The sequence below is a fragment of the Mirounga angustirostris genome, unplaced genomic scaffold, assembly GCF_029215605.1.
Source record: "Mirounga angustirostris isolate CCGP_5_RB_7025 unplaced genomic scaffold, mMirAng1.0.hap1 SCAF_16, whole genome shotgun sequence".
NCBI classification, from domain to species: Eukaryota; Metazoa; Chordata; class Mammalia; order Carnivora; family Phocidae; genus Mirounga; species Mirounga angustirostris.
Window position 1 is genome coordinate 51,764,837 of NW_026991724.1, and position 23,552 is coordinate 51,788,388.

At 55.2% G+C, this 23,552-nt stretch overlaps 2 protein-coding genes across 8 annotated transcripts in view; both read right to left on the reverse strand.

Annotated features, from left to right (window-relative positions):
- Positions 1-17,562, reverse strand: part of SLC8A2 (solute carrier family 8 member A2) — a 32,145-nt gene extending 14,583 nt beyond the window's left edge. Inside the window, exons 1-3 of one of the 5 annotated variants that reach the window (XM_045891839.3) lie at positions 15,345-17,562; positions 10,163-10,852; positions 5,275-5,939 (exon numbers count right to left, since the gene is read on the reverse strand). In XM_045891839.3, the coding sequence (XP_045747795.1) occupies positions 5,275-5,939; positions 10,163-10,837 (1,340 nt within the window). In that variant the 5' untranslated portion in view covers positions 10,838-10,852; positions 15,345-17,562. Of the gene's footprint in view, positions 1-5,274; positions 5,940-6,248; positions 6,529-10,162; positions 15,310-15,344 lie in introns of those variants that run through there. The other 4 variants (XM_064581279.1, XM_064581281.1, XM_064581280.1 and 1 more) reach the window with 4 other exon arrangements.
- A 177-nt stretch (positions 17,563-17,739) lies between these two features.
- On the reverse strand, positions 17,740-23,548 carry KPTN (kaptin, actin binding protein). Of its 3 annotated transcripts, none has more exons than XM_064581282.1 (12): positions 23,246-23,545; positions 22,816-22,898; positions 22,613-22,697; positions 22,465-22,519; positions 21,369-21,444; positions 21,201-21,274; positions 20,733-20,842; positions 20,584-20,661; positions 19,838-20,006; positions 19,005-19,140; positions 18,716-18,898; positions 17,741-18,180 (listed from the first exon to the last, which is right to left on the reverse strand). In XM_064581282.1, exons 1-12 carry the CDS (start codon positions 23,466-23,468, stop codon positions 18,052-18,054), a joined length of 1,401 nt encoding a protein of 466 aa, XP_064437352.1. In that variant the 5' UTR covers positions 23,469-23,545; the 3' UTR covers positions 17,741-18,051. The 3 variants fall into 3 exon arrangements, with proteins under 3 accessions (XP_064437353.1, XP_064437352.1, XP_045747797.1); XM_045891841.3 differs by having other exon boundaries at positions 17,743-18,180; positions 19,838-19,913; positions 23,246-23,542; XM_064581283.1 differs by lacking the exons at positions 21,201-21,274; positions 21,369-21,444 and having other exon boundaries at positions 17,740-18,180; positions 23,246-23,548.
- Between the last annotated feature and the right edge of the window lie 4 nt (positions 23,549-23,552).

Genomic DNA, 23,552 nt, shown 5'->3' on the forward strand with positions numbered 1-23,552 from the left:
GCAAGAGATGGATAAACAACAAACATAATAAAATGTCAGGTGGTGATGGTGCTATGGAGAAAAATAGAGAAGGGGTGCCTGGGTGGCTCAGTCGTTAAGCATCTGCCTTTGGCTTGGGTTGTGATCCAGGGTTCTGGGATCGAGCCCCGTGTTCTGGGATTAAGCCCCGCGTCGGGCTCCCTGCTCGGCGGGAAGTCTGCTTCTCCCTCTCCCACTCTCCCTGCTTGTGTTCCCTCTCTGGCTGTCTCTCTGTCAAATAAATAAAATCTTTAAAGAAAAAATAGAGGAAAACAGAGGAAGGCGGTTAGGGAGTGAGAAGGTGTTGTGTTAGGATGTCAGGGAAATTTTTCCTGAGGTGATATTTGAGCAGAGACTTGAGGGAGGTGAGGGAGGGAACCATGTAGAGAATATCTGAGGAAAAGTATCCCTGGCAAAGGGAACAGCCAGTGCAAATGTCCTGAGGCAGGACCAGCTTGGAGTATTTGAGGAGGCTAGTGTGGCTCCAGTGGAGGGAGCAAGGGGGGGGGAGGGCGATGAGGGAGATGACATCACAGACGGAACAGGGCAGAAGTCAGGGACCCGAGAAGGGACATTGGTGCTTACTCCCAAGTGGGGTGGGAAGCATGGGAGGCCTCTGAGGAGGGGAAGGATATAAGCTGGCTTAGGTCTAAATGAGCATCAGTTGTGTAAGTCTCTGAACATATGTGAGATGCTCTATAATGGGGCAGGGGAAGAAATGAGATGATGACATCAGAGTAATCAGAAACTTTGAGGGGACAGGGAATTAGTGGGTTCCTGGCAGGCCTGTAGGCATCAGAATGACTCTGGGATGTAAATGCACCTTGAAAATCTATAATTGCCCCTCCCAACCCATCCCAGCATGCACCGCTGGCACCATTTCTGAAAGGTGCTATATGATCCATGAGTGTTCTCTATCATTACTGCGATCATTTTCATAAGAAAGAGGTCCTGGGCTTCACTTCTCTGAAAGAAGTCCAGCTCTGGGGGATGGGGGGAGGCAGAGGGACCCCGAGGTTCTGGCAAAGAGGTAGAACCAGATGACAAGCCTGGAGTAGACAGGTAAGGGGCTCCCTGTGGCTGCAGCCTTCTGCTCAGGAGACGCTGTCCATGGTGGCTGAGGCACCCAGCCCAGGGAGCCCACCTGCTCCGAGCCTGGTCGGGCCGATGTGCTGGCTTTCTGATCTGGGGTGGTAGGATTTGCAGCCCTCTGAACCTCAGGTTCCTCATCTGTAAAGTGGAGCTAATAACAATGTCTACCTCATTATAAGGATCGAGTTATAAGGCAAGGGAAGCACTCAACAAAATTTAGCTAGTGATATTTGTATATTAAGATTAGAATCTTAGGGATGCCTGTGTGGCTCAGTGGGTTAAGTGTCTGACTCTTGGTTTCAGCTCAGGTCACGATCTCAGGGCCGTGAGATCGAGTCCCACGTCGGGGTCCTCGCTCAGCGCAGAGTCTGCTTGTCCCCTCCCTCTGCTCCTCCCACCGCTCTCTCTCTTTCTCAAATAAATGAATAAAATCTTTTAAAAAAAAGATTAGAATCTTAGAATCCTAAAGTCATGGGATGTTAGAAATGTAAGCTTAAGTGGGGATTTTAGCACCATCTTTACCAAATGGTTAAAGTGGGCATCACTAGTAGTAGAAAAGGTAGGTGTCATGGGCCTCCTGGTATAATATGCACCGAGGAGGACTGCATCACTTGCACGAGTTCTGGCCAAAAGTGCATCACCTGAATCTAATCATGAGGACACATCTGATAAACCCAAATTGAGGATTGTTCTACTAACTGCCCTATCTTCAAAAGTGTCAGGGTCACAAAAGCCATAGAGAAGTGGAGGGATTGATCCAGACCAAAGAACTCTAAAGAGACATCACAACCATATGCAACATTTGGGTCTGGACTGGATTGGAAAAGGGGGGGTGGTGAAAACACAGTCACAAGGATGTTACAGGGATGACCGGGGGAAAATGCAAACAGGGACGGCAGACTGGGTTATAATATTGATTCAGTATTACATTTCCTGAGTGTGGCAGTTGGATTGTGACCGTAGGAGGGGGGTGTCATAAATCTTAGCAGATGCACACTCAAGTATTTATGGGTGAGTGGTCATGCTGTCCGCAACTCGCTCCCATCTTGCGCCACAATGATTAATACTAGTATATATTAGGGAGAGTGAGTGAATGCAAACAGGACAGAAAATGAACAATCGGTAACTCTGGGCAAAGGTTACATGAGGGTTCACCAAACCATTTCTGCCGCCCTTCTGTGGGCGTGAATTTTTTCAAAAGAAAACGTTGGGAAGAAAAAGAACGTGGGGATTTTAGAAACCAGGTATGATAGAAATATAGAAGATGGACTTGTGTTTCAGCACTGGATGCACAAACTCTGAGAAGATGAAAATCTTAGAACCAGCAAATTGGAGACTGGTTGGGGTGCGGATTAGAATACCCAAATGTAGGAATCCTGGAACTTTAGACCCTTAGCATGTTAGGATTCCAGAGGTTAAAACTCAGAATCTTGGAACAGCTGTGCTCTTTCAGTGCTTTGGAGGTCATATTTAATTTGGGGAAACTGAGGCCCATGGATCACCCTAATCCATATGATACCTGTGGGCAAATCAGAAAATGGCTTCCCTTCTTCAAGACACTATTTCCATGAATCAGGACACTGTCATAATAGACATACAAATCTACAATGTCTACTATGTGAACAGAGCTTTCTTAGATGTGGTGCTCTCATGCAGTGCACAACCTCGATAACTGTACGTGACATCCCTGATTGCCCACACTGAAGCAGGAACTTGCTTAAGAACTTGCAGGGTCCGGGGCTAAACTTGGACTGGAACCCAGGTGTCCTCCCTCCCAGTTCTGGACCTAAGCTGCATTGATAAGTGATGCCAGGCCTGTGACTGTCACCTGGGATAGGAGAGCAGGGACAGGAGGAAGGTGTCAACTTTCCCTAGCTCTTTGGTTCCATCACTGAGCAGCATATACTCCTGCACTTCAGACATCTCAGTACTGAGGTCATTTGCAGGTGAGAAAGGCGCCTCTGATCCCAGCAGGTGACACCCGTCCTCACTTCCTTTTGCAAAACCTTTGGTGGGGGAAGTTGCAGACTAGGGGTGTGGGTAGGAGAGGAAGGGTGAAGAGGTTGAGTGACAACAGGCCCCAGTATGGTGAATGCCTTTTCTTCAGTTGAAGGAGGCTGGGAGATGTGGGATGGTAGGGAGAGGAGGGAGGGGGTTGGTCATGGATGACCAAAGAGATCCCACACTACAGGATGACAGAACAAAGATCCTGAGCCCCACTCAGGAGAAGCAGAGTGCAGGGAGGGTGTGGGTGGGAGGGTAGGAGAAATGAATGGAGATGGGCAGATCAAAGGATCTTGGATGGACCCGAGATGGAGAGAATGACCTACAAATGCCCAAAGCAGTAGAAAGATAGGAAGATGTGATCGACAGAGGCAGGGGAGGCTGGGCTATTGATGGTCTTTGCTGGGGCACAGTGGTGGAGCTGAAGATCTGTGAAACCCAGAAACTCAGACCCAGAAAGAGAAGAGTTAAAGGGACAAGAGACTGGCTGCTGCAGGAGCAGAACCAAAGATCTGCGACCAGGTCCACCTCAGCTTTACTCTGGAAGGAGGATGAAAGGGAGGCATGGCAGACTGCTTGGCAGGTGGAACCCGAGAGAAGCTCAGTCACCAACACTCTCTCCCGTCCTCTGCTTTAATTTCTTCACAGCTGACATTTTTCTGTCTTCAGTGTCTACTCCCCAGTGGCCCATCTTTCCCATGAGAATGTCAGCTGCATTTGGGCAGAGACTTGATGTATTTCGTTCACTGCCTGTCTTCGTGGCCCAGATCTGTTTCTGGCACACAGCAAACCAGTGAGAAATGTTGGTATTATTATAGGGAACTATGACAGACTACACATCAGTCAACAAACTACACTGTAAAGCTATCATTCTTGAAAGAGTGTGGTATGGACAGAAGAACTACAAACAGATGAAGAATTTTGTGGGTCACACGAGGATAAAGTTATCTTGTTTACTGTTCTGTGTTCCTTTTTTTTAGGGGAGCAGAAGGAGAGGGAGAGGGAGAATCTTAAGCAGGCTCCACATCCAGTGCCCAGCCGGATGGGGCTCGATCTCACGACCCTGAAATCATGACCTGAGCCAAAATCAAGAGTCCCAGGCTTAACCCACTGAGCCACCCAGGCGCCCCTACTGTTCTGTGTTCTAAAGATAGTACCCAACACATAGTAGGTGCTCAGTAGGAATTGCTGAAGGAGGGAAGATCACAGGTCTGCTCAAAAAGGGGGAAGGAGAGGGGCGCCTGGGTGGCTCAGTCGGTTAAGCGACTGCCTTTGGCTCAGGTCATGATCCTGGAGTCCCGGGATCGAGTCCCACATCGGGCTCCCTGCTCGGCGAGGAGCCTGCTTCTCCCTCTGACCCTCCCCGCTCTCATGTACTCTCTCTCATTCTCGCTCTCTCAAATAAATAAATAAAATCTTTAAAAAAAAAAGGGGGAAGGAGAGAGACAGGGGGCAGGGAGACACAGGAGGGTGCAAAGGTGGGAGGGAGGCTTCTTTATGGTGCCACCGAAGACCTGGGGATAATTTGGGTACTGCCTCTCCCCTCTTATCCCATTTAATTTTCTCACATAGCACTTACCATCACCTGACATTTTTATCTATTTAATAGTTCATAACCTTATTGCAACTTGAGGGTAGGGACCTTAGCTGTCTTGTTCACCATGATATACTCCCAGGTATACAGTAGGTGCTCAACAAACACTTTTACTTTAGTAATGGTGTGTGTGGGGGTGGGGGGGGGAGGGTACTCGTCCTAGCAGGTAAAGCTACATACACATAATGCAGCTGTAATAATTAACACAGGGTGGTGTGAAGCACTAAAACCCACAGGTAGATCATACACATGGGAGCCGGGACAGCCGTGCTATCTGGCAATAGACAGAAAAATGTCAGCTGTGAAGAAATTAAAGCAGAGGACGGGAGAGAGTGTTGGTGACTGCGCTTCGCTCGGGTTCCACCTGCAAATGCTAGAAGAGTGTGCGGTACAAAGAAGGCTCTGGACGGTGAATGAATGAGTGGACAATGAATGAATGCCGCAGGTCCGCGCACGGCAAGGTAAGGCCGGCCGGCCGCTGGAGGCAGCCCCCCGAGCGTGGAGGCCGCGGAGGCCGCGGAGGCCGCGGGACCGCGGCGCCTCCGCGCTGCGAACGGCCAACCCACCTGTACTCATAGTCGGAGCCGGCCTTGGCGGAGCCGTCCTCGGTGCGGTAGTCCACGTAGAAGGTGCTGTTGCCCTCCCCGCCCTGGCAGGTGACCGACAGCAGCACCGAGCCACAGTTCTCCAGGCAGTGGTAGAGGCTGGGCTCGAAGAAGATGCGGCTGGCGCCGTCGTCCTCGTCCTCGCCGGGGCCCTCGGCGGGGGAGGCCCTGCGCGACGCGTCCACCGCGTGTCGCCGCAGCACGTTGCCCGCGCCCGTCATCAGCCGCGTGGCCTGGATGCGGTAGAAGGCGCGGCTCTTCTGCTGGTGCAGCAGCGCGTAGTAGTTGGCGATGCCCACCAGCTGCTCCAGGTCCTTGTCCGGGTGCTTCTGCTTGAGGTCCTTGAGGATCTGGATGACCTCGCGGCGGCTGGCGTCCAGCTCGCGGGCCTCGGCGGGGCTCGGGCCCAGGCCGCCCACCTCGCCCGGCACCTCGGAGCCCACGAACGTGCCGTCCAGCTCGATGCTCTTGGGGGGGTCGCCCTCGGCGCCGATGATGATGCCGCTGCGCGGGTCGGTGCGGTAGCGCTTGTACACGTACTTGTAGAAGAGCAGCCGCTTGTCGGCCATCCAGGCGAACACCACGCACACCGGGAAGAAGACGAGGGTCAGCAGCGCCTCCCACACCTGCGGGCGGCCGCGCGGGTCAGGACCGCCGCGCCGCCAGGGGGCGCGCTCGCCGCCCCGCCGTCCGGCCGCCCCCGCGTCTCTCCCGCCCGGCGCTGGGGTCCCGCGGTGGCCGCGCGCCCCCTCCGCCCCCCGTCCCGCATCTCCCCGCATCTCGGTCCCTGCCCCGCCTCGTGCCCTCTCTACTTCCCTCTGGTGTCGGCTTGTCTCTGCCTCTCCCCATCTCTCTGTCTAGGTCGTTGTCTGTCTCCCCGCCTCCGTCCCATTTGGTGTCGGTCGGTTTTTGAATCTTTCTTCCTGTCTTGTTACCTCTGTCTCCTTGTTCTCCTTGTGTATCTTTTGTAGATGCCCATCTCTCTCCCTTGTGAGATTCTTCGCAGTTTCTCTCCCTCCGCCTCTTTCCCGGTCTCCTGATGCATGCATGCATGCATCCATCCACCTTTCATCACGCTGAGAACCATGCTCACCTAACCCAGTGCCAGGAACCCAAACACCCTCAGCCGCCACTAGGGGACAGACAGGTCCCCACCCCGTGGTCTCAGCCCCCCTCAAGGGGCAGAGCCTGTGTCCCTTCCTGCCTCTCCCTCCATCTTTTTCTCCCTGCTCCTTTTCCCCTCCACCCCTCCTCACCTGGGACGCGGCGACTTGCCCAAACCCCACCCATCACCCAGGGCCCGCTCTCTGCTCAACCTCTTCCTAAAGCTCCCTGATTCCCCACCCCCCCTCCCTCCGCCCTCCCCTCCCCCACCTCCCTCCCCCTGACCAGTGACTACAGCCTTTGCCAGACTCTCCTTCCTTAGAATCTGTTTGGCCCTTAGGGAAGAGACTTTGACTCTACAAGAGGCACAACTTTGGCTCCTGTCACAGCCTCTCGCAGCAAGTTCCCATGTTTACATGCTACCTCCCCAGAGAGACAAGGCAAGGCTGAGTTCAGATCCTGGTTCTAGAAGAGGGAGGTCTGGCTCAGCCTCTTGCCTGTAAAATGGGGGTGTCCCCAAGACTGAATGAGCTTATGTACCCCTAACACTTAGCACTGTCAGTTCCTGACACATGGAAAATACTCAAAATGTGAAATTAACATTAGCACTCATTGAGGCCCAGGACTCGGTCTGCAAGCAGTTACCTTTCTTATTAAAGATAAGGAAGAAACGATGAAAGATTATTTACCACCAGATGGCCCCCAGAGGTGTCTTTAAAATGGGCCCGGAAGGGACAATATCTTTTCAGATCCAATCCCCACAACCCCTTGTCGCTGTGTTTACTGACAGCTCAGAGAGAAGGGCAGGACTTGGAAACAGAGCCTCACAAAGCCACCAGGCAGGTCTGTCAAAAGAAGCCGAATTTTCTACACGAGCTGTAAAATGAACTCTTGGCCTTGTGTTCATTGCGCTGGCCACTGTGTATATTGCAGGGGATTCTCCTGTAATCAGAAGACAGCCTCGAACCCCTAAGATTTGGTTTTCTCCCGCAGGTAAATAAAAGGCGATTCTAGGAGACTCACATCTTCCTTCCAGGGCACCCACTGCGAATGGGCATATGGATGGACTTGCTCACCCTGGGAGGGAAGTAAGACAGCTTCAGTGGACAGGAACACCCCCAAGGGGGGGGGTGTCTCCAAATTAGGGTCCTTTATGGGCTGCCACCATGATTGGGGTGCGAGATCTGGTCCAGCGACTCATGGGGCAGTCCCACACAATACAGAATTGTCCCATGTCCTGCCTGAGCTCAGAACCTCCCTCTGGACACTCGCGGTGGCGAAACACCTGCTTTTCTAATAATTGCGGTCTGGAACTCAGCTCTGTTACATGTATATGAAGTATTTTCCTGATGCTTTAATATATGCTGAATACGCTTATTTTTAATCTTGTAGCTACCCACTCCTCTGCTCAACTCCGTGCATGGAATGTTTTCTGATCTTTTTCTTTCTCTTAAACCCAAACTTGTTCAGTAAAAGATGGTGCTGGTATCTGGTTCCCACACCATGACTTTTAATGTAGCCATGCTGAAGCATTTACATGTGGAAATGCACATTGTTCTATCAGAGATTACTTTCTTTTATATCACAGTTCAGCCACTATACGGACTTTCGGAAAGCCAACAGCACAGGCAAGTTCATTAATGGGAGGAATCGCTCACATTTACTCTGTTCCAGGCTTGCTGTTCTGAGCCCTTCCATGTGTAATTTATTTGATCCTCACACCGCCCTCTGGAGTCAGTGCTATGACGATGTCCAGGTGACAGGTGAGGAAACTGAGGCACTGACAAGGTGAGGAACTTGTCCAAAGAAGAGCTAGGAAGCAGCAGAAGTGGGGTCTGAACCCAGCGTGCCTGGGTCCAGGATCCACCCACCAGACTACTGGGGTAGAAGGCCTCTCTCCTATCATCTAAGAATTTCACATCAGAGTAAAGGGATGTAACAAAGCATTTGCTAGAAAAAGGGAGCATGGGTATGAAGGGTCAAGAACCAAGGGCCCGGTCTAACCCCTTCCATGGTTCAGATATGAAAACTGAGGCCCAGAGAGGGTCTGGGCTTTGTCTGAGGTCACACAGCACCTCCGGGAGAAAATCCAGAGCCAGACCCATCTCACTGCCCCAGTTCGCTGTGTTGAGGAGGAAGTGGCGCCATCTTGGTCTCATGCCAGTTCCCTCCCTTACTTCATGAAAGTGTCTCATAATTCTGGCTTCCACATTACTCCCGAATGGATACCCCATGGTGACTTCTCCACCCAGAACTGTGACATTTTCTACCCTGTTTTCTGAGTCTGAGCCTGGCTCCTTCTCAGGGGGAATCTCTCTCCTCCACCCCCATCCTTACCCACCTGTCACTCATGGTGTCTAAAATTCTCTTCATAGTTTTGCTATAAATCCTCATCAAAGAGCACTTTGAAAACCTAAGTCAGTGTACCATCCTTTTTAATAGCGCGTGAGAACCGTGTGACAGTTTCTTCTGTATTTTTCACCATGGCAGCCAGGAGACTCGGCATTATAGTCGTTAGTCAGTTGCGGTAAAGATCTCTCTCCCTCTCTCATCCCTGTCTCCTGGTGCTACCATCTCTCCCTTAGCTCACCTGCAGTTTCTGGTCCCTCCCGTCTGCTTTTATATCACCTGCAAAGAATTTTTATACTTCTAACTTCAGCTCCTTCCTGGAAAGAGACTAAAATTGGCAGGACCTGACAGATACGCACGGAGAGATTATACACATGTGTGAAGGAATTCTGGGTAGCCTCAAATAAATTATGCATGTGTGTGAACAAATTAGGCCAGGCCCATAAATAAATTATGCAAAAGTAGATGGCAGTCATGGGGTTGTGGGAAATGAATTAGGCATATGTTTTAAAGGAAGACTAAGCAGAATGTGGTTAAGACACTGGACAAATGAGAGGCAAATGATTATGGGGACGTGGGTGTAAATTATGGAGCAGTGGGGCTAAATTTTGTCTCGCTGTTGGAATAAATTATGCAAAGTGGCCTTTGCAGTGGACTTGGGCTTATACCTACATTGGATTGGATTGCATATCAATTACAGTACAGTGATAAATTATCCTACCCTCAGAAATCAATTATGAATAATGAATTATGCAAATCACAATTGCATATCTGGCAAATACAGAGTTTACCAGATGTGGGCCTACGTCTATGCAGGCCCATGGATACATTATGCAAATTGTGCCAAGTTACCCAAGTTGATTAGCCCTGTCAGAAAACACAAGGTTGGATTATGCAACTGTGGCATGAATTATGCAAATGAAGGCGGTCTTATTATAAAAGTGGGAATAAATTATGCAAGACAGGGAGTGGAAGAAAACATGTGAACATACCTGGCAAATACCTGGCTAGACCATGAACTGCATGTGGTATGCATTACACAGATCACAAGGACTCTGTTAATACATACGGCACCATTGTGAGAGCTAAAAGGGGCCCCTTCTGGATGGATATATTGCAAAATGTCACCCCCCTCTGGGCGGATGAGCCCTTTCCAGGACCTGCAGAGCCATCCAGACATGGCTTGGGCACACTCAAATGGACTCCAGCCCCAAATTGCCTTCTCCAGCCCAATGCCCTTGTGCAGTGTGTGACCTGCACAACCATACCTGGCCCTCCCAGATGTAAGCATGCATTTCTGCAAATACATGAATCGAGTCTCCAAGCCCAGGGCGTTACCCCTCTGGATTTTGCAGACATACATGCACCAAGGAGGTGTCCACGGGTCCTTGCTCACCTGGACCACACCCGGGGAAAAGACGGCAAGGATGAGATAAAGCCAGACGTAGGCGAAGATACTCCAAGACGCAGTGACGAAGAAGACTCTCAAGTGCTTGATCTTGCGGCTCTCACCGGCTGGGATGACGTAGATGCACACAGCAATGACCACAAACATGTTGAAGGCAGCACTGCCCACGATGGTGCCCGGGCCCAGCTCGCCCGCCTGGAAGTTGTGACCGCAGACCTCGATGACAGACAGCAGGATCTCAGGGGCTGAGGAGCCCAGGGCCATGAGTGTGAGGTTGGACACCGTCTCGTTCCAGATGCGGACGGTGCCCACGCTGGTCTCACCGTTGGCCTTGGTGATGGTGATCTCCTTCTCCTTTGACGTGATGACCTCGATGGACGCCATGAAGCGGTCGGCAATGATGGACACGCCCAGGAACATGTAAACCATGGCCACGAAGTAGACCACAGCTCGCGCCGCCTTGTCACCCAGCGACGGGTCATCGGGCTCCCAAACGGGCAGCAGGACCCCCGGCTGACAGCGGTTTGAGCCCTGGCAGCCCCCTGAGCTGGTATCACTGTCATTGGCGGGGGGAGGCGGCAGGGAGGGGGTTGGGGTAGCTGCCCCTGAGCATGGGGGCGTCCCCAGGAGGAGTGCAAACCCCACTAAGGCCAGGGGAGCCATGGAGGATGTCGGGTCCTGTGGGGGAGGAGGAAGAAGTGTGGGTGAGGGGCACGGACCCCTCCCATTCGCCCAGGAGCCGAGGCTTCTTGGGGGTAGAGCATGGGGGACAAGCAGAGGGCTGATAGGAGGAGGATGGGGGCAGAGGGAGATGCAGAGAGACAGAGAGGGCCAGACAGAGACTAAGAGAGAAAGATAAAGACAGAGGAGAGTACACGTTGCCCTCACCACCTTGGGGAACTAGAGATGAACATCCCGTGTCCTAGGACTCAGCCGTCCCCCTCCCAGGTACACGTGCACCCGGGAGCCATTGGTCGTGTGTCTGCCAAAAGACACATCCGAGGATGTCTAACAGCTCCCGTCTTGAAACAACCCAGATGCCTCTCAGCAGTAAATGGAGAAGCCCAGCACGGAGCACTCACACTGAGGAATGTTATAGGGCCCTGGAAAGGGAACGGGCTGCTGACCCACCCAGCCACACAGACGAATCCCACAGACGAGGGAGGAATGAAGCCAGGCCCCAAAGAACACGGACTGAATAATTTAGCGGGTGAGGCGAGGGGCTGGAAGCCATCAATTCATTAGGTAAGTCTAATGGTTTCCAAATTGACCCTCAGAGGGCTCCTGCTTGGGGTCTGGGATGTCTGTCTGAGCGGGGCTGGGAAGGGGCTGCTGTAGGGTCTCCCACTCACATCTTTCCCTGCAATGGCGGCAGGTGTCTCTCTCCAGTACCCACTATGTCTCTGTGAGGTGCCCGGGTCTTCAGCAGCTATGACGAGGCCCCGTGTTGGGCTTTTGGTCTCATTTGTGGGTTCTGGGGTCTCTACGGTTTCAATACTTCTCCAGCCTCTGATTCTGGGTTTGAGAGGCTATCTCTGTGTCTTGCCTCAGTTCCCTTTAAAAATGCAAACCAGGGGCGCCTGGGTGGCTCAGTTGGTGGGGTGTCTGCCTTCAGCTCAGGTCACGATCTCGGGGTCCTGGGATTGAGCCCCGTGTCAGGCTCTGTGGTCAGCGAGGAGTCTGCTTCTCCCTCTCCCACTGCCCTTCCCCCCAGCTCATGCTCTCCCTCTCTCAAATAAATAAATGAAATCTTAAAAAAAAAAAAACCCAAAACCCAAGTCAGTTCACATCCTTCCTCTGCTCAGAACCCTCCATGGCTCCCGACTCAGTCTCAGCCAGAGTACCACAGCCCTCGCCCTGGCTCATAAGGTCTCACATGATCTGCCCCCCTCGTTCCCTCTCTGGCTTCATCTCCTCCCCCTTGCTTGCTTGGCCCCAGCCACCTCGAGGTTCCTCACATACTAGACAAGTTCTTGCCTCAGGGCCTTTGCCCCTGTTGTTCCCCCTTCCTGGGTCACTCATCCCCACTGATTCACCCTCTCTTCTCCAGTTCTCCACTCAGACATCACCTTCCTGAGCTCTCCATTCAAAACGACGCCACCCCACTATGGGGAGTCCCTAACCCGTTCCTTGATGGAGAGGGCCAAGGCTCAGAGGTCAAAAACTCGTTCAAAGCTTCCAGCACCAACTCTGGCTCCATTTCTCTCTCCAAGAGTGGCCCAAACTCCCAGTTCCCCTGCCCGACTCTTGCATTGCCTTGGTAACCCAGTAGCCTATAAAAAAAAAGGGGGGGGACTGACAGAAGAAGGAGGGGCCCTCTGAGCCTGCACCTCCCTGATCGCTGTCTTGCCTCAGTTCTCCCGGTAACTTGCATTTCTGTCCGAAAGTTCTTCTCTGAGTCTAACCCACAGCCTGCCCCCAAAACACGCCCACGTACTCACGGGCAGGGAGCTGGCTCCTCTGGGGGAGGGAGGCAGAATGTTGGCAGAACTTCCCTGAGGAGTGTGTGTGTGAGTGTGTGTGTGTGGGCGGGGAGAGGGGGATTCTTAAAGGGCCACTGCACAATTAGCCCCCTTAGCAAGGCCCCTAATGATACATCTAATTAGCAGCCCCCTAATTAGCAACAACTTAGGCATAATTACAAACCCACCAGGATCCAAAGCAAAGACTCATGCTCTCTTCTCCCTCCCTTCTCCCAGGCTTTCTGGAGTAACAAGGGCCACCTGGGAGTCAAGAATTCATCTCAAGCATCAAACTCCCTCTGTCATGGGAGGGCCATGGCCTGGAAATTGCCCTGCAAGTCTAACCACCTGTCCCTCCTGCTGCGGTCCTCAAGGGAGACCAGAGTCTGCCAATGGGTGTTCTCACGCCTGCCCTCCTTGCCCAGGGGCTGGGCAAAGCAGCCTGGCTCAATCTCTTTTCCTGAAAAACCTGGTTTTCTCTCACTGAGGCCTTAAGGGGAGGAGGGATCAGGGAGAGAAAGCACTAGATAAATATTTGTGAAACGAAGGACCAAGAGCTCTGAGCCCTGCCGCCGGGCCAGCTGGGCTTCCTCTGCTGGAGGCGCCTGCCTATGCCTTCTCCATTCACCAGCAGCCCTGAAACCTAAGCTGGATTTAGAATCCAGGGGCAAAAGGATCAGGTTGAGGCCAGGGTAGGAGTCTGGAGGGCAGATGGTGGCATCTCTGCATCTCTCCCCACCCTCGTGGGCAGGTGACCAGCTGGTCAGTGGTGAGCACCCCGGGTCCGCCTCCCGCGCCTCCCAGGGGCTCGGAGACCTCCTTCCTAGAGTGAGACTGCAAGCATAAGGGGGGGGGGGGGTCCAGTCCGGTATGCCAGGTGGGACCTCCTCCCTCCCTCACGTCCCTCACATTGGCAAGGGAGGTGGTGGTTCCTGGTTGTGCTCTGGTGGGGGCAAGGGTTGCCCGCCACCCCTCGGAGGGATTCTGAGGTGGGGACACAGGCTTCTAAACACACCCACTTACTGCTCCAGGGGTGAGCCAGGCTCTCCCAGCACCACGTCCCAGCCTGGGGGTCACACGTAGTCTCAGTGCTCAGGGCTATGACACCCTGATGGGTAAATTGAGGTCTGGAGGGGAAAAGAGCATGGCCAGGTCAAGTAGCTTCAAATCAGGGGCAGGGGAGGATGGAAACTCAAGGCATAGGACTGCTAAGCTGGTGCTCTTCCAAATCCAGCTGGGCCCCACATGGATACTTGAGGACCTCACCCCATCACAGCCTGGGCTACAGGCTAGGCCCACACCTCTCCCCTGGTCACTCACTCTCGCCCAGCTTCTCTGGGGCCCCCTTCCCCCAGGAAAGAAGAAGATGCACTGGCCAGGGACCTCCAGACTCAGAGGGGCCCTCTCAGAGCCCCCAAGGGATGGGGAAGTAGCTTTGGAGAGTCACCTCCACTGAGAGACAGTTCTGAGGCTGGTATGCCATGAGAGGGATGGAGGTGAGGCTGCAGAAAGGACTGGCCTGACTCACCCAGTACCTTAGTGCTGTGCCTGGAGTAGGAAAGGTGCTCAGTAACTGTCAAAGGAACGGACGAGTGAAGCAAGCAATGCACAAATGGCAAAAGAGGTACAGAAGTCAGACTGCAGGAAGGACCGGCCCAGTCTGTATGAAGAGGAATGGGGAGGCAAGATCGGGGGACTGGTGCAGTGTCCACCACAAAGGGTATATAGGCTAGACTGCAAGAAGGACTGGCTTCAGAATGCCAGATACAAGGCAGGGGAGAGGAGAGGAGCTCTGTCCTGGGGGGGGGGGGTGGGGAGGGATGGGGCACAAGCCGGCCGGGAGGATGGGCGGGAGCTCAGCTGAAGAAGGGAGAGGAGTTTGGGGGACTCCGCACCTTCTGGGGGAGCCCACTCTGTGGAGTGGGGGTAATCTTCTTCCTCCAGGTCTCCCCCTTGCCAGGGGCGGGACGAAGGTGTGTAGGAGGAGAGTTAACCCACTACCAGGGAAGAGAGAGACAGAGAAACAGAGACCACATACCTACAGAGATGGAGAGAAGGAGGGAGAGGGGCAGAGAAGAGAGAGGGAGACACCCACAGAGACAAAAACACAGGAGAGCAGAGACGGGAGAGAGAGACAGAGACACACACACACACAGATGGTGAAAGAGGAAGGCAGAGAGAAAGAAACCAAGGACTTAGAGACAGAATCCCCAAAAGACACAGAACAGACCCATGCACAGAGGAAACCAGAGGGACAGAGGTGCGAGTAAGGGACTGAGAAACAGGGACACAGGGAAAGGGACTCAAGAGAGGCAGCCAGACTCTGCAGGACAGGACCCCCGAGAGATGTGGAGAGACGGAAAGATGAGACCCAGACGCAGGAAGGCGGGGGCGGAGGGAGAGAAGGCGAAGGGTGGCTGCCCCAGACAGGCTGGGGTGTTCTCGCCCCGTCAGTGCCCAGGAGGCACCCCCTCCTCAGCCCACCATGCTCCCTGGAACACAGGAGGGGCTGAGGATGTTGGCTGCTGGTGGTGCCCCCAACCCACAGAAGGGACTGGGTATCCCCACCGGGGATATGCAGCCCCCCAACCCCCATAAACGAGCTCAGGGAAAAGCAGCTCCTGGCTCCTCAAATGTCCCCCTCCACCCGCCTGGGACAACACCATCCTTCCTCCACGCCCCTCCCCCCCCAACGGAGGGTCTCTTACCTGCAGCTGTAGCTTGGAGCAGGTCCCCCTAGCACTGGGCTGGCAATGGTGGGTGACTCCACCCGACAGAGAGAGAGAGAGAGAGAGAGAGAAGCTGGAGACTGAGAGGGAGAGCCAGGGAGGAGGGGAGGGAGAGGGGATAGAGGGAGGAGAGGAAGAGGGGGGAGGGACCCGGGGGAGGGGGAGTCAGGAGAGAGGGAGGAGGAGGGACGGGGGAGAGTGCTGGGAGGGAGGAGGAGGAGCCAGAGACAGAGGGGAGGAGGAGGAGGCGGGGAGAGGGGAGGCTGCGGCGAGGCGGGGGGAGGCTTGGGGAGGGGCCTGGAGAGAGGAGGTTGGGGGGAGCCCAAGCCTCCCACCCACCCTTTCAGGTTCAGCACCACAGACAAGGGACAGAGGCGGAGGGTGCTTGTGTGTGTGTGTGTGTGTGTGTGTTTTGGGGGGGGCTTGGGGGTCATTCAGAGGCATCCTTCCCCCTCCCCAACACACACACACTCTGATCCATACAAGGGCCAGAGAGGCACGAACAGCTACAAATAGTTACAGGCTCACAGAACCAGAGGGAGGGCAAAAATGTTTAACCAGTCAGATCCAAATTCACATGCTGTGCCTGCAGACATAACCTCGCCAAGCAAGCCAGAAACAACCACAAAGGCACCCATTAATAATAGTAACAACAGTTGCCATTCATACCACCCTTACCACCTGCCAGGCGATGTTAGAAATTTTTTTTGGTAAGTGACTGACAGGTGCTGACACAACTAGCCCTTCTAATAACCCTGTGAGATAATGCTATTAGCCTCATTTTACAGATGGGGAAATCGAGGCACAGAGTGGCCAAGTGGGGCTTCGGGCTCCACAGCCTTAACCACTCCACTGTGCGCTGTCCCAGACCGAGGAGCAAGTGAGAAGTCAGGCAGCGAACCCGCAAACGGCCAGGCGGGGAGCTGAGTCCTAAAGATACAAAATCCTGAGCCCTGAAGTGGACACACAGGTGCACATACACGCCCGTGAGCACACGCTTCACAGACTCACACCACTGCTGACGAAACTCACCTAATCCCATGCCGGGGTCCCACTCCCACCCAGGATGGCAGGTGATGCAGCTCTCCGCCTCAGCAGGCGGGCAGCAGGAGGGAGGAGACCCCACCCGCGCCAATGGTCCATGCCCATCGCCAGTCCAGGCTGGACACCCTTGGGCAGGCTGCCAGGAGGAGGGAGGCGATTCAACTCCCTGCAATTTCCCACGCCTGGGCCCAGGATTCTAGGAGCTGACAAGGGTGGCCAAGGATTGGTGGGCTCCTGCCTCCTAAAAACCCACCAGGTGGCTTGGTCTTCACGGTCAGTGTGGGTGGTCAGACTGTTGGGTGGACTTCCTTGGTAGGAGGTAGATGGATGGCCAGAATGACTGTGGTGTCTGCCCCTCTGTGCTGGGAAGCAGGAGTACCACCCAAACCCTGCCCCAAGGAGGAAAAAGCCCACCCTCCCCAACAGTCTGGGGATCCTGCTCGGGAATTAGTCCCCAACCCCCTGCCCGAGACGCTATTTCTGGCCTGCGGTGGGGGAGGGCGACAGTTCTCCCTGTTCCTGCCCTCCACTGGTCCCGGAGATACAGGCCTCTGCTTCCTTCTCCCTTGCCCTAGCCGGGGCTGCCAGAGGGAGCAAATCCTACAGCCAGCCCAGCCTTGGGCCAGGGAAACCAGCCCTGTCTCAAACTCCCTGGTCACTGGATCCCCTGGGCTTTTCAATCAGGTCTAACCTTGGTCCTTTCCAGCATGGCACACCCTGGGTCTCTCCCTCCTGGGTCTCATCGCGGTATGCCCCACTGGGATCTAAAGTCAGTTGCTTTCTGTTGGGGTCTAACCTTGGCCCTCGGCACAAAGTCTAACCACAGTAATTTCTGTCGGGGGTCCAACCTCAGCATTATTCATATGGGGGGCGGGGCTAGCTTCACACCCTCTGCGGCAATTTGACTACAGCTTCCCACAGCAGTCCTTCCCACCTGTATCCTTTCTTTTGAGGCTTAATTTCTGTATTTTTCCCATTGGGGTCTAACCTCAGATCCAGGGCACCACACTGGAGTCCAACCTCAGATCCAGGGCGCCCCACTGGGGTCTAACCTCAGATCCAGAGCGCTCCACTGGGGTCTAACCTCAGTCCTTTTCCTTGGCTTCTACAATCTCTTCCACGTTGGTTTCACTTCAGCCTTTATAGCAGGGCCTCATTTCTATTCTCTGAGGTCTACACTATGATCTCACCTCAGTCCCGCTTCTAGGTCTAACCTTGGATTTTCTCTCCTCATATGCCCCTCTCTCCTATTCTTCTGGGCGATTCCAGCACCCAACACCGAGCCTGGCACACAGCAGGTGCAAACACTTCCCAGAATGAAAGAATGAAGACAAGTCAAAGTCTGCTTCCTCTGGACATATAAATAATCATTGGCTGACCAATTCTCACTGGGGGTGGAAGGGGGGGGTCGGGTGAGATCATCCCATTTTCAAACGGGGACACTGAGGTACGAGACAGGGGTGCGTCAGCCAGAGTTGCAGGGCACAATGGGGCAGAGCCTGAGCAGGAACTCCCAGCTCCACCATCCTGGGGGGCCTGGGGAGACCATCCCCTCCTTCAGGAGGCTTCCCCACCATGAATGGCTAGAGGCGATTACTCCAGTGAACTGCCCCTGGGCCCGGGGCGGGCAGTGGGTGGGAGCTCAGGAGGCCGAGGTCTCAGTGGGCCCCAAACCAGCCCTGTCCCCAGGCCTCTGCGACTGATGTCTCCTCTGCTGTACTTGATGCCGAAGCCGGGTCAGGACCAGCTCCGACGCCTGGACCAGGCTGTGCTGTGGGAAACAAGAGGAGGCCCAGCTGAGACAGGGCAGGAGGGGCGCAGGTTGGACCACGCGGGAGCTCGGCTGCGGCAGGAGGTTGGAGAGCAGACCAGCATGTGGGGTGGGAATGGATCTCTGTGATGGGGTGAAGTTAGACCCAAGAGGATGCCCTTCATTGAATTTCCAGTGGGAGGAACAGAGCCTAGGCCCAAATGTATGGGTGTGAGGTTAGAACTCAGAAGGGACAGGGAAGGACCGAAACATGGCAGAGACACTACATTGTATGGGAGTGAGGCTGAGGTTAGACCACTGCGGCGGGGGGCACGGGGGGCGGGGGGGACAAAGGTGAGACCTTGACAACAAAGGATAGGCTAATAAGGCAGAGGAGGGGGGCGCCTGGGTGGTGCCTGAATGCACGTCCTCGTGGGGCTTCTCCCTGTCCCCTTCCGTGTTTCTGGGGAGAGCATGCCCTCAACAGAACAGGTGTGCCAAAGCCCCCAGCCCAGGCTCTGCCTCGAGGGGAACCGAACCCGGGAAGCCCGGCTACCTGCAGGATGTGCACGCCCTTCAGGGAGACCACGGCGAGCTCCTGCAGCCCATCCCCAGTCAGGTCCACGTGTGCCATGGCCAGCAGCGGGCTGGAGAAGCCTCGCCGCCACAGCAGGCGGAATCCGCGCTCGGCCTCCGGGAGCCCGGACTCCGGGCCGAAGTACTTGTAACAGAGCAGCTCCTGCGGGGGGTGGGGGGGGGCGGGGGGGCGGGGGGGCAAGGGTCACATGGGGATGCGGGGCAGTGGGAGGGGACAGGCGGCGGTGGTCCCATTCCCCAGGTCCCACCTGCCCATAGGTGGCCACCAGGACTTCGGGCCACCCATCCAGGTCCACATCGGTGACCAGGCCACAGAGGACGCTGTCAAACTGGTCACTGCCGGGCAGGAGAAGCTGGTCCTCGAGGCCCCGGCTCAGCAGGTCCCTGAGGGTCCCCGAACACGGTGGGGAGACCGAGGTCATACCACAGTGCCTGCAGGCCTGGTCTGGGTGTCCATGCTGCTCCCCTTCCCAGGTCTGAGCCATGCTGTTCCTCCTGACGCCCGGACCCCCTCGTCTCCAACCTGGACATCTCCACATCCACCAAGGGGAACCCAAATCGCTCACTCCCAGACTGGCAACCCGCTATTCCCCAGTAGGGACACCCACGCTGTCCCCTGGAGGCGGGACCATCTCACGCTCACATGGAGGCCCCACTTTGCCTCCAGTCTGGACGCGCACACGGCCTCCGTGGGGCCGGGGGGTGGGGGGGGCTCGGTCCCAGCTTGGACACCTGCGCTGCCCAGCAGGGGAGCCACATCTGCTTGCTCTGGCTCCCGAGAGCAGACTGGGACGTTTTCAGAAATTCTGCCAGCTGGCTGGCATCATATTGGTGGCTCAAAATCTACCGCGGTGGGAGTAGGGACACTCCAGAAATCGATCGGCCACACGCCGAGCCAGGTGGTAAGCATTTGCCAACTCGCTTGTCCAGGGGGAGTGGGCATCTCGGTTCCCACCCCAAGGCACTGAGGTAGCCCCGACAAGCTCCAGACATTCACACTCCCCTCCCTGGGGCACGACCACCTTGAGCTGCCCAGCCCGAACGACCTCCCCCAAGGGGACTTCCTGCCGAGGCCCCTCACCGATACACCACTGCGGGCTCCAACATGCTGGCTACAAGCACGCCGTACTCTTCCTGCTGTGGCCTGTCCACGGTCTCTGCAGAAGGGACACGAGGGGGGCAGGGCCTGAGGCGACAGGCTCCAGGCTCCTCCTCACACCCCCGCTCCGCGACAGGACGAAGACCCGAAGCTGTGCCAGGGAGGGATGCTTTGAGGTTAGACCACAAGAGAACGCGGAGTGAGGGGAGACGCCGGGAGGAGGAGCAGGTGTGAGGCCAGAGTGGGAGGGAGAGGAGTGAAGACCAAGCCGAGGGGCAGAAGGCAGCCTGCAGAGGTCAGGCGAAGGGAACCCACCAGGGAAGGCCAGGGAAGAGGAACAGAGCAACACGTGGGGCAAGAGGGGAGCCCGAGTAGGAGGGTGCACAGAGTTCCTGGGGTCGGGGGGTGTGGGGGGGGACCTCAGGGTTAGATCGCAACAAGAGACAGAGTGAAGAGGCCAGAGTGGGGATGAGAGGAAGTCACAGTGTGCCGGCTGACGGTTAGACCGCCAAGGGAAAGACAGAAGTCCAACTCCAGAGAGGGTCTAAGGTTAGACCACTGGGGCAAGTCGCTGAAGTGAAATCTGAGAGCACAGAGGGGAGGGAGGGGGCCCGGGAGCGATAGGGGGCGGGTGCCAGGGGGTTGGACACTTTGGGAGAGGGGCATGAATCTGGGTGTGGGGAGCCGAGCGTGCAGAAGTTGCCCCCCACCCCAGGACCAGAGCTCACCCTCAGGGGCCGAGAGGCTGAACACGATCACTCGGGAGATGGGGCCATCCTGCAGGATCGTCCATGTCTGCAGGATCTCTGTGGGGAGGGGGAGGACTCAGGGCCCTGGCCCCAGCCCCTGGCTCCCGGCCCCCATCCTGGGACCTCACCTTGGCTTCGCTGGTCCACGTGGGCAACTCGGACATAACCACTCTGACAGCCGAGGGCGGAGAGTCGCCGGGACGTGCCAGGGAGGTTGTGGACGTCAAGCCAGAGGACGCTGGTGGGCGGGCGGGTGGACAGCGGGGCTGAGGGTGTCACCAGGTACTGGTCCCATGTTCTGCCCCCCCAGGAGCATCCACCCCCTTCCCGTAGCCCTGGGAACCCACTGGGGAGTCTGATTTCTCTGAGGTTCTCTGATTTCCCTGAGTCTGTTTTGTGTTTTCTCTGTGATCACCACTGTTGACCAGCTTCTCCGAAGTCACATCCGTGGCCCGAGTTTGCTGAACTCCCCTCCCCTGCCCAGTTTCTCTGAGGTCATCTCCATCCTCACTGTTCCTAAGCGTTTTCCCACTACCTGATTTCTCTGAGGCCGCCTGCTCCAGTCCCCAAGGGCCTCTTTCCAGGAACTCTCTTACCTACTGGTCAGGTTCGTGAGTTCTGGGAAGAGGTTTTCCACAGGCTGTTCTTCAAACTGATGCAGCCCCTCGTTCTGGGGGAACCAAGACCGAGGCCAGCCTCACACCCAGCACCAGCCCATGGCGACCGGGGCAGGGCCCTGCCCACCGCGCCTCCCTCTGCCTCACCTCCTTGTACAGATGAATGGCCGGGTCATTCCCACTCAGGAGAAACACTGTCTCCAGTTGATTCCCGACCTGGACCCTGAAAGCAGACAAATCTAGAGCCCCAGTGTGGCAGAGTCCATGTGTAGAACTGTCCAACCTCAGAATCGCAGAAACCTTCTGTTTCTGGAGCCCTCACCTGCTAGAATCCTCATTCTGGGTGTGGATGCAGGCACGGAACATGGGGCTCTAGTGTTCTAGAACACTAGGACCTCTTTAATCTAGAACTGCGGTATTCCAGAAGTTCTGCTTTCCATCTCCTTTGAAATACTCGAACTTCTAGAAATGGCCACCATGGATATGTGGACTCATAAAATAGCAGAACATCCAAATCCTAGAATCCAGAACATCAGCTTCTAGAATTCTCACCTGCTAGACCAGAGGCTGGCAAACTATGACCTACAGACCAAATCCAACTTCCCCCCTGTTGCTGTAAATAAAGTTCTATTGAAACAGTTACACCAATTATTTACAGAGTGTCAATGGCCGTCTTCTTGCTACTTGTCTGGCAGCCAAGTAGTTCTAACAGAAAAACTTGGCCAATCACTGTGCTCGACCACTGGTGTTCTAGAATGGAACTCAGAGCTCTAGAGTGGAATTTTCACACTTTGGGATTCTAGGAACCTCCCATTCTAGATGGTCTGTATTCTGTCTCCTTGAAATATGAGAATACGAGATAGGAGAAGGACTTTATCACTATAGAATCTCAGAACTACCAAACTGCAGAATTTTTAAATCTTGGAATCTCAGAGCTTACAGCTCTAGAAAACTTAGCATCTCTGGATCTTGCAGGATCCAAATCTAGAACATCAGAACCTCAGAGTTCTAGATGTCTAGAACGCAAGTGCTCAATCAGCTCTCAGATTATCTAGTTCAGGGCCGAGGCTAGTCCACAGCCACTTTAAAAGCACAATGCTCTAAAAAACAAAACTAGAGTCTGACTGTCTATGGGCAGGTTTGCTGCCTCGTTTGCTAGAGCCTCCCCACTAAGGGCGCGTGCACACACACACACACACACACTCTCTCTCTCTCTACAGTATTACACCTGCAGCTTACATACTCTGCATGGCACAGCTGGAAAGGAGTGAACTGAAGCTCCAGGTTCAGGCAGCTCTCTGTAAGGGGAGCACATGCAGATGGGCACCGGGGACCTGACAGGTGCCCCCTCCCATCTTCCCCATCCCTCCTTCCCTCGAGGCCACACTTACGGGCTATGGAGTCAAGGTTGTACTCAGAGCCAGGCTCGTAGTCGCAGTAAATGTTCAGGAAGGGGCTGCCCTTGTCCCCTGAATCCTGAGGTAGGAAACTGGCCTCAGGGGAGAATAGGGGCAGCGAGAGGGAGAGGGATTTGGGTCAGGCGCAGCGGGATCGTGAGGAGGAGGGAATGGGTAGGTGGAGCGGGCCTGGATACCTTGATGAACGTGATCCCCACCACCAGGCCCCGCTTTGGGGGTGACTTGTTGAAGGTGTCGATGGAGACAATCTCCGCGTCCACTGGCAGGGGACAAAGTTCACGTCAGGCAGACTCCTGACCCCTATATCCCCAATCACAGTGACCCCTGACCTCTAGGACTCACTAATCTCTGACCATGGCAATTACCATCATCTCTGGCTCCATGTGAATCCCGATCATCATAACTGTGGTAGGAGGGATCCTAACCTCTGGGTCTGAGGAATCCTGAACCCTAACCACTGACACCGATGCCTCCTCATTATCAGCCTTGATCCCTTTCAGTCACCCTGATCCCATTCTCTCATCACGGTGACCCAGCTCAGAGCTTCAGAAGCCTTCTCAACACCAAGTTCGAGGACCGCTCCCCCAACCCCACGGCGCCACGCACCGGGAATGTAGTTGAACTGCAGCTCCTTGGCCACGGGCCGGATTTTCTGTCGGAGGTCTTGGTAGCGGAAGCCCAGCACCTTGCCTTTAAGGGTGGCGGCCAGCAGCTCCCCGCGCCCGCCAGCGCCGCCCGCCAGCCCGTACACATTGCTCTGCGACGAGAAGCGCGTGAAGCTGTCCTCGCGCAGCGGGCAAGGCCCTGCGGCCACGGCCGCCTCGCCCATCACGCCCCTCAACCACTCACCCCCCGGCCGCGCCCGCCGCCCGCCCTGCCCTACCCCACCCACCGCTCCCGAAGCGACCTGAAC

Bases quoted from the DNA above. Each gene is read 5' to 3' on its own strand.
- KPTN (XM_064581282.1), bottom strand. From the start codon at position 23,468: ATGGGCGAGGCGGCCGTGGCCGCAGGGCCTTGCCCGCTGCGCGAGGAC. The intron at 22,899-23,245 runs GTGCGTGGCGCC...GTCCCCTGCCAG, and splicing joins GCAGTTCAACTACATTCCCG to TGGACGCGGAGATTGTCTCC. The intron at 19,141-19,837 runs GTGAGGGGCCTC...GGGGACCCTCAG, and splicing joins GAGCCCGCAGTGGTGTATCG to GGACCTGCTGAGCCGGGGCC.